The 13,883-nt window shown below is 35.9% G+C and overlaps 1 protein-coding gene across 1 annotated transcript in view; it reads right to left on the bottom strand.

Annotated features, from left to right (window-relative positions):
* Positions 1–3,312: 3,312 nt before the first annotated feature.
* The window catches only part of PTPRQ (protein tyrosine phosphatase receptor type Q), a 105,108-nt gene continuing 94,537 nt past the window's right edge, over positions 3,313–13,883 (bottom strand). Inside the window, exons 40-45 of the mRNA XM_058420365.1 lie at positions 11,092–11,226; positions 10,850–10,975; positions 8,529–8,677; positions 6,613–6,748; positions 3,730–3,853; positions 3,313–3,438 (exon numbers count right to left, since the gene is read on the bottom strand). Of these exons, the coding sequence (XP_058276348.1) occupies positions 3,401–3,438; positions 3,730–3,853; positions 6,613–6,748; positions 8,529–8,677; positions 10,850–10,975; positions 11,092–11,226 (708 nt within the window). The 3' untranslated portion in view covers positions 3,313–3,400. The remainder of the gene's footprint in view (positions 3,439–3,729; positions 3,854–6,612; positions 6,749–8,528; positions 8,678–10,849; positions 10,976–11,091; positions 11,227–13,883) is intronic.

Genomic DNA, 13,883 nt, shown 5'->3' with positions numbered 1-13,883 from the left:
GCAATTTCATATCCACATCTAGGTCCTTTTCAATTTCTGTATGCAACCAAGAAAGCTCCCTGTTGTGCTACCTTAGTATGAAATATGATCGACTCATTCTTCTTTGCTGCTTTTTCTTAGCAACTGCTTACAATCATACTCTGTATTGCAGCAATATATAGATGGTCCTACACAGATTAATTCACATCATTAAAATTTCACATAATGTTAAGAAATTTAATTATTGAATAGTTCTATATATCCCATAAAATCACAATTGAACTCACAAGTATTTTTATCAATTCTTTTAACAGCATAAGAAGTGCCTTAAACTCAACACGAACTTAATGTTCTGCTGTCTTTCTGTTACCTTTGTGAACAGAACAAGTCAGTATTTAAGTGTACCGACAGTAGTCTCTCAAAAGGATGTCCAGCAGTACTGGCTATAAATATATATATATAAATACTGCTTCTTCTTTGTGTGGAGATATATCAATCTCTAGAAATTTCCCAGATAATTTAATACAATGTGACCTAATTTCAATAATCCTGTAGAATTTCTGAATTTTTATCCAATTTTTATTCATTCAATTTCTAATTTTGGCAGAGTGCTCTCTTGCTATATTAGTAGTGGCAAGAATTTGTAGAAAATTGAGTGGTGACATTAAACATTAATGGATGGGTCGCTTCAGACATATAAATATATTCTTAAAATACCAGTTGGATAAATTCTGCTTGACTCTAGCTCTGCAGTGCTGTCAGAAGCACCACCATAGGTGTAATTTCATAACGGAAGGAGGGATGGAAGACAAGAGATTATGTGTAAAGTCCTCCTTCATCACAAAATTGAGGTCTGGAGGAATTTCTTGATACATGAATGCTCCCCTATCCCTCTAAAGCATTGGCAGACACACAGGAAAGTTCAAACTATTGCTGTGTTCGTACTGAAAACCAGTACTTGGAGAGAACTGCTTGGAGGTATTCTTTCCCTGATCACATACCTTATGAGTTGTGGCCAGTTTATGCTTAATATTGTCTTTTACCCTGGAGACAATACAAAATGTGTCAAGGTGACATATATCAGATTGCTTATGTCAAACTGTATAGTAAAATACTTGAATTACTTTTCATAGAGAAAAGGGAGTCACATTTTCTGGTCTCTTACTAAGTTACCAGGCAAGCAGGTTACTGACTGCAGTGTAACCTGCAGTGTAACCATAAGCAGGTTCCCTAAAGGATTGTATAGAATCTTCACCATGGAGTATTTTATAAAAGCCAGAGAACACTTAAGCATGTTTAGAACTTCTGGAATTCATCTCTAAATCACATAAGGCTTAGCTTTTTCCTCCAGATATTCTACCATTGTGGATACAGGACTATACAAGATTATGACTCTGTAATGTCAATTTATCACAGTGCTCCCTGTACTGCTACCAAGTACAACTACAAGAAAAACAACAACAACAACAACAACAACAAACCACACCAAAAAAAACGCCACCTCTAAGTCCCTATAAGCAATTTGTCAGAATATTTTAAATTGCATTTATAATAAATGAAGAACACATGCTTCATAGGAACCAAATGAAACTAGAGCTGTACTGAATGCTTTGCAAGAAACTTGAACAGCTGTGGACATCACCTCTCTCTCCCCCTACCAAGCTTTAAAAGGCATTGTTTTCTTTTTAGCCTAACAGGTGATGTTTACAATACCATTGATCTTCCTAAAAGACAGATTGCCCAAATATCTCTGTAGACCACTTCTACCTCCTTAAATGTTGTCTTTTGATTTTCATTTTAAGTATTTGGCACTTTCTACAAAATTACAAAGGGTCTTCAATGTACCATCCTTGCCAGTTCCTAAAACCACCATCATTTAGTTCTGTTACCTTTGGCATAGCATTTTCTGTCTGGAAGCTACAGTGAAGAAATGGAAATTTTTGTTCATTGGTTATTCTGTTCAAAATGTGCACACACAAACACATACTTCAAGGTTCTAAAGAGTTTTGTCTGACTTTCCTTGATAGCTCAACAAGACAGCTTGTATTTCTTCTGTCTAAACACAATATAAGATGGCAGTTCAAAAGTCTCTTTGCTATTATGTTCTGCATCTAGATTAAGGCCACAGCTTCACTGTTATTCAGAATGATGATAGATTTCTTTACCTGAGAAAAGCTTAGCAACCCCTCGACCCAGTAGTATTAATTGAATACTGTCACTTCCATGTAAGACCAGGGCACACAGTTTCATTATCTCTCTAGTCTTCCTACTCTACTAATTCTTGCTTTTCTTCTCAGATACAAACTTCCTGCTTCTCTCATTCCTGTTTCAGAGCTATTTCCAATAATCATCATCATCATCATCATCAATGTCATCATCAGGAGTGGAAGACGTTTTCTTTTATTAAACCTTTAGATGTTAGCTCCCATAATTTTCAGTGTCTGCAGTGATTTGTCAAACCTCAGGAAGATGCAAAAACTTTTTAACTTGAGAAGTGTGTTATAAAATACACTGGTATTAAATTTTGAGCAACCTTTCAAAATGCTGAAGAATGTTATATTCAAGAAAGGTAAATGAATCCTAAACATTATATTACATAAGTAAATCTAGCATTTATTATAAAAGATAATAGATTTATAGTTTTACTTCACTTACTTTACTTACTGCTTGAAAAAGTAGCGGGAATGTAAAACACTTTTTTCTGCACAGAACATATGGAATCATCATTATGTATTTAAAAAAATCCCAACCTGCTGATTATAAAATAGTTTAAATAGCCCCAAGCGTCCCTGAAGAGCTACTGTGTGCCGTGTAAAAGCTGAATAATCCTCCCCATGTCAGAAGGTGACTGTTCAGCTGTTCAGGATCATGAGCTGATGTACTACCACTTGTTAAAAAAATATTCAAAACATAGGAACATACACTTAGGTGAAGATCATTGTGATGGTCTTGGAATTAATCTGCAAGAACTGACAACATTGAAGCCAATCTATCAAGAATGAGTAAAGAAAGCTTTGCTTTTACTTAAAACCAAAACACGCAGAACACAGCAAATTCACACCAAAATGCGTTCAATGGAAATATGACTTTTTTACCTCCTATTTGGCTCATTTTTCTTTTACAAAGACAGTTTGGAAAAAAGGAATGCATTCATGTACACTTTAAATACATTCTGAATGCGCTATTTATATAACACCAGAAGTGCAGTCCGTGCAAAAGTACTCCAAACCATTATTGCACGGTGTTCTGAATAAAATACTTTGACTTCTTCATGAAGGCACATTGATAGAAGAAAAGATGTCTCAACCATCTGTGTTTCCTTTAATCAGCAAAGTAGGGGAATTCACTTTGGCCCCTGTGCTTAGAAAAATATGGTATTGATTTTCAAAATCGTCTTTTCTGTAATATTTACTCCTAGTATTTACATTGTTGTTTCTTCCCATTCAAGCTCCACATCACCTGCAGAAGAAACAGATACATTAAATTAACTTGCCTAGTAAACAAATAGTAACTAATGGCAGATAACTGCTTTTCACTGAATTTAAAAAATCTTGCATGGAAAAAAGTGGGGAAAGCTTGAGCAATGACCATTACTGTGAGGGGGAATAAAGAGCAGTAAAAGGCTAGATACTTATATTTTTTGAAGCAAAACATGCATGTCAAAAGACATTTGTTTTTCTGCTTCTTATTCTGGACAAGTTATTGCACCTGCTGTGAAAAAATAATTTTGACACAGTCTGTATCCCTTACCTTCCATGGTATCCAGGGAGTCCATCTTTTGCAGTGCTGAATAATTTACAAAACATAAAGGCTGACTACTTCCCTTGGCTGTCAACAGATCCAATACGCATTGATGTAAAAATATATATTGTGCCTGTAAGGTGTGAATTTAAAGATGCTTGATTAGAAGAAAAATGTAATACCAAAAACCCCTTTTCCTTTTACTATAATACCTAGAAAATCTCAAAGTAACTGCAGTTTAACTCAACAATCTCAGTACTTTGGTGACCAAATCATATATGCCTGATCTGATTTCAATTATTATGAAATATAATGCTTTAAATTTGTCAGAACATAATAATCCTTATGAACAGTAAGATATATGAAATTAGAATAACCATTACTGAGACTAATAGGCTACTCCACAATTTTGTTTGTTTGTTCTATGAAAATGAATGTTTGTTCTATGAAAAAACATTTTGCCATGAGATGCAGACTGAAGAAACTGAACCACATGAATGTCATATCTAGGTAAGAAAACTTTTCTCTTTCTATCATAGAGAAAACCAGTAGGGTGCACTCAAATGCAGAAGTTCAAATAAATCTAAACCTATATGTTCTAGGAGCTACATCAGTGCTAGGAGCAAATTAACCCAGTATTTTGAGAGATATTTCTCTAGCTGTAGCCTCAATGATAGCAGAATGATAGCAGCAATGATAGCAGAAACAGTGGGCAGCTAAAGTTAATTTGACACTTTCAAGGACATCAAGTCTGAAAAGAGGAAAACAAAATAAGGCAATGTAAGAATGAAATAAAGGAATTAAAACAGATAGAAATATAATAAATGAATCAAGCATATATTTACATAGGAAAGATATTGAATATGCAGATGCAGAAAATAAACCAGGTACATTCTGATTGGAAGAGACCTCATGAGACCAGCTGGTGGGTCAGCTAGAACATGTTGCCCAGGATGTTTTTGAGATGGATTTGGAATATCTACACCAAAATCATACTCTCACCCTTGATTTTTGCACAGGTAAAAATATTTATGTAATTTTTTGGCTCAATAATTGCTCTGAGCTGTGTATCAAGTGTTTCAGATGTATGAGAGAAATTTTCTTACATGGATAAATTTTACTGTCACAGCTCCAGAACTCCAGGTAATTAAAGCAGCTTTTTATAGGCCCTCTAAAGCCTGCAGGTCTAAGAACAATCAGCTTTTATTTATTTTACTCATAGATCTTACAGACGATTTGCCTGAGGACTTTCTATACTGAGTTCTGGAAAGGAATTGATCCTCTCTTTTATATCTTCTGTGCTAATCACATAAAATCTGATTAATAGGCAACTCAACAGTATTTTATAACAGAACTCTCAGAATAGCTTGACTTTTGAATCCACCATAAAACTTTACAAGATTGATGATCCAACTTTTAGTCTTGCAAATATGATCTAGAAATGACCTGGATGAAGAACAGGCTATCTCAGAATTTTGCAGCTAGCATACAGATGGATACTTGATTTGTTAGGAAATCTGAACTCTGACACCAACATCTTGTATTGCATTTTGGCACAGCTTTTCCCAACCCCTGCCAAAACATTCAAATTAAGAGATACATAAAAATTATGCATATTTTAAAAACATACAGTGATATTATCAAATGTCTCACTGTTTTGAAGATTTTATTTTAGGAGTACTCCCATTAAATTGCCTTCCAGTTTTTGATTTATTTCTAGATGATTCTTCTTCTAATCAAAAATGTAAAAACAAGAAAAAAAGTATTCCCAGAATTCATCATCACAAGAAAGTACTGGTGATTATTTAGCTGCATCAAGACTTTAAAAGGAAAAAATTAGAGCACATGGTATCCAGACTGCACCTTACAAGGTCCATCATGTCAGAACATCACCAGAAAGTCCCATAAAACCTTCTGAAGAAGGGTTAAGTGCTTTGTGACACACTTTTTACATATTCTGATGTGATACGGAATAGCAGAATTTCATTCCAAATGGAGCAAGTCTCCTTACATTAAAATCAATTTAAATCCATCAGTCATGTGGAAGTTCATCCTGAAACTACTTGTCCATATTGAGAAGTTGCTAAGTCATGCTGTAGACTCAAAGGCTTCAGGCTGCCCTGGGTTAGACATGGGTTAGATATGGCCTGCAGGAGACTTAGGCCAAAAGCCTTATCCAAATAAAGCTGATTTCCATTGCACTGGGCATTTAGGATCAGCTTTAAATTCTTCTATTATTCCTTTGCATATACTAAGAATTCCAGATAGAGCAAAAGGAAGTCTTCCTCACCAGGAGGTCATCACTGATTTATATCCACACAAAATAAGTCTGCAAGAAATGTACTTTTTTAGACCCAAAACCCACTATTGATTTTGAACAGTTTGAAATCTGTGATTAAATCCATCCATATGTACTATTTTATTGGAAGCAACTGAAAAAGAATCAAGGAATCAATAATGAGTTCAAAGGTAAATGAGGATTTTAAAGTTTGGTGCACTATGCCACATATGCATACACACACACACACACAAAAATACACTTAAATAGTAAATAAAGTCAAATAAAGTAGTGAATGAGTAAATCCATTTTTATTCTTACAATTTTTCTGCACCCAAAACTTGAAATAAAGTTTCTTAAAGACTAAGAAATTATTATTTAAGTTTAAAAATAAATAGCACTCTTTTCAGCACTTGTCAAGGCTTTTCTGGCTAAGTGTACTTAAGTGGAAACAGACAACATATTTCCACAATGCTTGAAATAAATAAAAGCAGGGTTTAGTAGAAAATGTGTTATACAGCTGATTGTTAGGAGCTTTCTAGCCTTGTTTGGTAGATCACATGAAGAGATGACTAATTTTTCAACAAGAAGGGAACAGAATAGATAAATCTTACCAGATTTTGTACCATACACATTCTTTCACTTCTTAGCTCAGCTACAAGTCCATAGATATCCACAAAATCATGGTCATTTACATGCTGCGTTAAATGGTCAAGTGCAATATAAACACCTGTTCTTCCAACACCAGCACTGCAAACATGATAAACAAGATAAAATAAAGCTTTTATGTTAATAATATCAGCATTTTCTTAGAATATTCTGGATAAATTGTCTAATGTGAAAAGAAAAACCTTTGAAGCAAAACCTAAATCTTTTTTTCAGTATTAACGTCTTGTGAATACCTTTCTGAATTGAATCAAGTGGAATCTGGCTTTGAGCCATTTTCTAATTTTGATTTTACATTTTCGGTTTTTGATTTCTCATTTTCTCAGATAAATGAGATATTACTCATTTATATGTTCATATGACCCAAACCTGTTTGAGTGGAAAAAAAGATCCTATAGCTTTTCTGTGAGCTTCCTAAAGCTCATTAATTGAGAGGAAAACAAATCAAAAGATTTTGTGAAAATTCACTGGGATTCCATGATACTTTTAGTATTTGAGACAAAACAACATGGCATCTAGCAAAAAAATATATGGAAATACTTTTAAAAGGAGGAAGAGTGTGCAAGATGTGCTGGTAGGTAGTGGTTTATTTCAAGGTATTAAAATGAGTAGGATAATTTCCAAATGACTATCAGACTTCTCTGCATTTGGTGTAAAAAATGCAGGGTATATCACTGCAGATAATCAAGTGATATGTAGCAGAACTCTTGAGCTTGCAATATCTAACGAGCAATAAGTAATGAATGAGTTTTCTGGATATGAGAATACACAGTAATGCTTTATAACCATCAGGAATTTGAGCACAGGTGGAGTATTAGGCCCACACTGCCCCCTTTACACATCTTGCTTCTGAAAAAATATTGGGTTCCTTGCAGAGTCCCCACAGAATAGGTGTCCTGAAAACATGAAGACCATGGTGTTCTCTCCTATCATAGTCTCTCTGGCCCTTGCAGTAGAGGGAAATGTTCGTCACAGACAACAATATAAAATAAGGTTTTACTACCCTTTGTGGGTGGCACTGATAGGATGCTGAGGACTAATGAAAAGAACTCCTATGCATGATAAAGTGATTTGGGAAAAGCTTTGTAGCATCAAAGCCATCTTTTGTTGCCACTTATTTCCAGACTCACACCAAGTGAGAATGAGGCAAAGACTCAGTAGAAGATCTATGAGTTCAGATCCCTTTTATGAAGCAAGCCCACTCATTCAGTGGGAGCATTGACCTGCACAAAAAATGCAAACACACTCATTGGTTTCCTTAAGACTTAGGCCTTCCCACACACTTACTCTTTGAAATAGAAGTTTAAAGGTATTAATGAAATCAGTGGAAACTATGACAGCTGAACACCTCTAACCACCAGACCCTGTATTTAAGAGCCTAAATATAGGTTTTAGTTGTTTACAGGCATTCAAGTTTGAAATTTGGCCTATGCAAGCCCTTATTTCCATTTGTCATTCTCTGTGGCTTCAAACAGTTTCTTCTTTATAGTATGTGACATGTACATTTTAAATACATTTTTTAATACTTGCTTCTTAAGAAGAGCTATAATTATAATAGAAGTAATTTAAACCAACACATGTCATTTGCTATTCAACTTCCTATGATTAGGGAGAAAAATGGAGAAAAAATCCAGCAGTACTTTATGGTAATTGCTGGAGCAATTATTTCCCTGACATCACCTCAATGGATTTCTATAAATGGAAGAACAGTCATTGGCATTTTACCTTCTAGAAAGAAGAAGGACTTCTAGAGAAACCTTCATCACGGTCCATACTAGAACCATATCTGTGCATTCAGTCTTCGTGGTTGTTCTTCTGGTAACTTCCCTGTGCATTACTATGATGGTTTGGTGAATATGCCTACCTGCAATGAACCACCACTGGTGTGTTATCATGTACTCGACTTGCACGGATAAGTTTTACAAAATGGATAATTGGTGCAGTAGTTTCAGGGACTCCATGTTCTGGCCAAGAAGTAAAGTTACACTGCCGCACCATCATGCAGTCTCCATGCTGAAAAAATACATAATAATGCAGTTTTTATAGAAGAGATGCTACAGAAGATTCAGTAAGGTACATGTAACCTTCTCTGTAATTTCTTGTAAAAAATAAATTTATACTAGCATAATAATTATAAGATTACTGGCATGAAGGGATAATTTGTTGTGCAAAGAAATTCTGGCAAGTTTTTTGAGGGATGGCATCAAGTCCATTTTTCAGGAAATATTAATGACGTCAGTGGTCACTCTTCATTTGACTTTAGTCATTATATCTGTAATTGCTAGATTGCAGGCTGAAGGTTCTATGGCTCATTTGGAGGTTTAGTGAGCTGGGATGACATTTTTTTTTTTCAGGAAAAGGTTACCACTCTAAGACTGATCCAACGTAGTAAAAGCAAACACATATACACTGCCAAACACAGATGTATTTTCTTTCATGCTCTCTCAATCAGAGCAGCAGCAACAGTTACCTCAAAAAAGAGGTTTTGATCTGATACCCATATTACTTTTGAAGGATGTAAAAATGAAAGAACAGGATCATGCCAAAAGCCTGTCTACATCAATATGCTGTTTCCAACAGTGCTCAAGAAAAAAAATGTTAGGGAACATTATAAAACATGACAACAATGAATCTCTAGTTCCCTACAATATCCTTTCCATTCTTAATGGTTTGTGGCTTGTGAACTGTCTCAGTGAGACACAGTAAATAGAAATATAACAGCACTCATCAGTATTTTCTTCTACTAATTTATGCAGGTTTTTTGAATCCCTGTAAGTTTTTAGCATTCATGATATCCTTTAGCAAGGAGTACCAGAGTTTAATAAGCTGTTGTGTGATGAACTAGTTTCTATTTTTTTAAATCTCTTTTGAACCAATCACTTAGTTTTTTCATATTGCAAGAAATATTGAACAAGGGTGAACAATTATGTGTAGCAACTACTTTGTAGTTGTATGATTTTTTTAAAACAGATAAACATACAAATGGAAGAGAAATTACTTTATATGCAGAATGGCAATGATTTTGAGTTATTTGCTTCACATATGCTTTTTAATCTTCACTGGAAGATCATCAAGCATCCACCCACTTGTGAATGTACTTACAATCTTAAAACCAGCAATACAGCACATTTAATGACATGCTTATAAAGGGCATAGCTTCTTGTGCAGGGTAGTTCAGCTACAGTAAATGGCTCATCCAGTCAATTAAGATTATCTTCTTTTCAGCCTCGCCCTCATTAACACAAGTGACTTGGCATTTTGCTGGCAGTCATTTTTATTCTAAATAGTCCTTTTCCCAGTCTTGTTTCTCTGTGTCCTATTTTTAGCTGAAAAAAAGGTCTATCTTCTCTCAGTCATTTTTAAATGTTCAGTTTCTCTCCACTGTGTGCACAACATATCCCTATGGAGTGACAACTGAGAGCAGCTCCTACCTGCTGTCTGCCCTTTGTCACATGCCACTCAGGATGGTAATACCTGCATTAGGACAACCAAGTTCAGCTCCTAAGGTGTGGCTGCACTACATACAACACAGATCAATGCTGGGAGTGCAAAAGAAAGCTGACTTAATTTCGGGTCTTTTTTCCCAGATTGCTTTTTGAGCACATGACACTATACTGGGTTATAATTTTTCCAAAGCATTGGAAAGTAGTTGTGGGTCATAACAAAGGTGAAGATGTCTGCTACATCGCTACTCCCCCTTCCCAGCATAAAGAGTAGGAGTAATACTGATGATTTTCATTTATGTTGGGTGAATCTCCTGGGGGTGGAGGCCAATGGCTGGTGGTACAATGCAAAACAGCTGCACCAGAGAATCTTGCCCTTTAATCTGAGAGGGATACATTCAAAGGGATTTGTCTGATCCCAGAATGGTTAGGATTACTTCTTCCTAGAACAGACACCAAGGTGCCCAACTAGAAACCTCATCTCCCACCAGACCAGAAGTTCAGTAACCTTAGTAAGCTTTTCATAGCATGTTGCACAAATATCTGAGCTCATTGTGAGAGAAATTCTCAGGACATAAAACATGAGTGAAAATAAAACACAAGACAACCAGGCAGTATGACGCATATGCACTAAAAGTTTAAAAGAATAATATCGAGGGAGTAGTTGGGTGGGATACAGCATATCTGATGTTCTTTGGGGTGTTAGATAATTCTTTTTTATCAACCTCCAACACTGACTTACCCTTTCAATTTTTAGATCTCTGATGGTCCAGTCTATTTGAGTATCTTCCATCAATTTAGTAATCACTATATCCCCAAACACAGTCACTGGTTTATTATCTTCTGGCCAGTACTGATGACATCTTATCTGCAGGGAGATGATTACTAATTAGTTAACAATTATCATGTTATAATCTTGACAGAAACTACATACAAAATTTCCAGTTATATCAAATGCTTTCAGTTGGTTCACTGGTAACTTACACGTCCTTTTTCAAAACATTGTGTGAGCATCACAAGTGTTTTAGTTCTTGTCTCCCACACCATTCTCCAGAAATCACCCACTGTTCCTGGTAATGGTCCCTGAGTTGCAATAAACTCGTTTGGACATAAATAACCCTAGGAAAGAGAAAATGTTTAATATATAATGGTTGGCAAGGAAACAAAAGAGTTTTCCTGTGACTCATAGTTGTGCATGCATCTGCCATGCCTAAGGCTAAAACTTGGTCAGGCATACTAAGCGAATTGGCATATGCCTGGATAGTCACTGCATGGCAGGCTGCCTTGGAAAACTAGGAAAGAAATGTTTTATTTTTTGTAGTACAGTTATGAACCAATACTCTACTAATGGGAAGTGCCATGGTAATGGAAACGCATTTAGCAGAGATATTACAGGGGTATCAGGTCATCAATTCCCATTTAAAAGTATCCAAGCCTTAGTATTATACTTACTGCAGACCCAGCCAGAGGCCACCAAGAACTAATCAAGAGCTGGCCAACAAAGTAGAATTAAATAATGCTAAGGAGCAGTGGAGCCAGGGAAACAACTAAAGAGCAGTCTGAGAGCCAGTGCAAGCAATACACACACTAATGACCTTGTTCTTTGGCAATTGTCTGGGATCTGTTGTAACATGGAGCTGAAGCTTACTGAAATAAATGGTCTCTGATGAAAGGTCTTCAAGAAAGCTACTGAATGTGTTGACTTATATTTTAGTGTTGGCTTCTGCTCTTTGGTTAATTTATAAATTGGTTTAAAACTTCGGAAGAAGGAAGTTTATTGAAAAAATCTACAGATGCTGAGGGCATGGTTTCACATGGATCTGGTTCCTCCTAGAAAAGAAGTATACCTACAGGAACTATTATGTACTACAGAAAGTCTAAAATAACAATAGCAATAATAGCAATAAATTTATGCCATAGAACTAGTGGTTTATAATATCACAGTGTTGTGCTTATTGCTCAGGACAACTGACACAGTGGTTTATAGCAGTACCAAACCTTCTTGTTGGAATTATAGCCCTATAATTCACAGCTGCCTGTGTACTTACTCCATCTATAATATAAAGAACAGGTGGCAGTGAGAAACCATGTTAATCCTCCTTAGTTTAAGAGTGAGGTGAGAAACTATAATTCAGGGATTCAAAGCTCACAGTCCAGTTACTGACTTGGTTTAACCAATGAAAGTCAAAGTATCAGCAGAGTTCCCATTTGTTAAAACTGTGCACAAGTCTTCTCTTTTCCTTTCTCTACAAGTGTGCATATGTGAATAGGCCTAGGTAATTAGGTATGTGAATACACATACATATTGTATGTTTACAGCTATATGCATTTATGTATTGATACATCAACAAACATGGAAAGTGAGAGCATGTAAAGGGCAAAACTTTAGCCTTGAGAAACTATAACACTGGAATTGTCTATTCACGGATGAATGATCATCCAAAATGTATGCACACAAGCGAAATCTCAGCAGGGAACACTCCCTAGCTGGCTTTTGCTGCAGCTTTGTTGAAGTTGCTCCCTGCCTAAGACCTGGCCTGTCAGTAACAGGAAAGGTAAAGGACAGACCATGTTCCAAGATGCCTCTGCTTTTCTTCTCAATCATTCTGTGTATAGTTCCAGCATCAGGTGGCATGGTTCTTCCTATCTGCTAACTCTCAGAACAAAGACATAATGGCCTGCCTAAGACCTGGCCTGTCAGTAACAGGAAAGGTAAAGGACAGACCATGTTCCAAGATGCCTCTGCTTTTCTTCTCAATCATTCTGTGTATAGTTCCAGCATCAGGTGGCATGGTTCTTCCTATCTGCTAACTCTCAGAACAAAGACATAATGGCCTGCCTAAGACCTGGCCTGTCAGTAACAGGAAAGGTAAAGGACAGACCATGTTCCAAGATGCCTCTGCTTTTCTTCTCAATCATTCTGTGTATAGTTCCAGCATCAGGTGGCATGGTTCTTCCTATCTGCTAACTCTCAGAACAAAGACATAATGGGAATAAATACCATATGCTAATAAGAAAGGAAGATCCTCTCAGCTCTACTGCTTATTCTCTGTAATGTCTCTTAGATACCTGCAAATACCTATTTCTACTTTCCTTTGTGTCATCTCTTTTGACTACACTCTCCATATATTGCTGCGTTCGAAAAGTATTCAATGTTAATCAACCCTTGACCCCACGTAAGATCACCAGCCACTGATAGAAGAGATTAGATGCATAACTATAATTTATACTTTGAGCTTCAACAGGACAAAAATGAGATTAAAATATAGATGAAGAATTTACTGAGCACACAATAAGAAAATGGGAGAGTCTGTGAAGAAAGATGAGGATGAAAAATAAAGCATTACTTTCTTCTTCAAGAAGCCTACTTTCATTTTTCTCCATCATAACTTTCAAAAAATAATAAGGAGCATGTCAAAACTATTGGCCATTTCTATGAAAGTTTTTGGTTCAGTTATCTTTGCATTGTCCTTGCAAAGGACATATACAACAACTTTAAATCCTGAATCAAATAACCCCTGTCTAAACAACTGACCTCAGTGGGAGTTCCACTATTGCCTTTTATGATAATGGTATGAGATAATTTATAAAAAGCAACTTGCTGGACACAGTTTTGATTATTACTGGAAATCATTGCTTAGCAATGAAAATGGGATATGTATATTTTTAACATGTCATGTTTAGTGCCACAGGGGTCACTTGAACAATATCATGGCAATAGTGGCTGTAGTGAATGAAAGAAAAATTAGAACCCTGTTTTTGTTGCGAGTTATCTT

This window comes from Hirundo rustica, chromosome 4, assembly GCF_015227805.2.
Source record: "Hirundo rustica isolate bHirRus1 chromosome 4, bHirRus1.pri.v3, whole genome shotgun sequence".
NCBI classification, from domain to species: Eukaryota; Metazoa; Chordata; class Aves; order Passeriformes; family Hirundinidae; genus Hirundo; species Hirundo rustica.
Note: the sequence above shows the minus strand (reverse complement) of the source record. Positions and strands in the feature narration are given on the sequence as shown.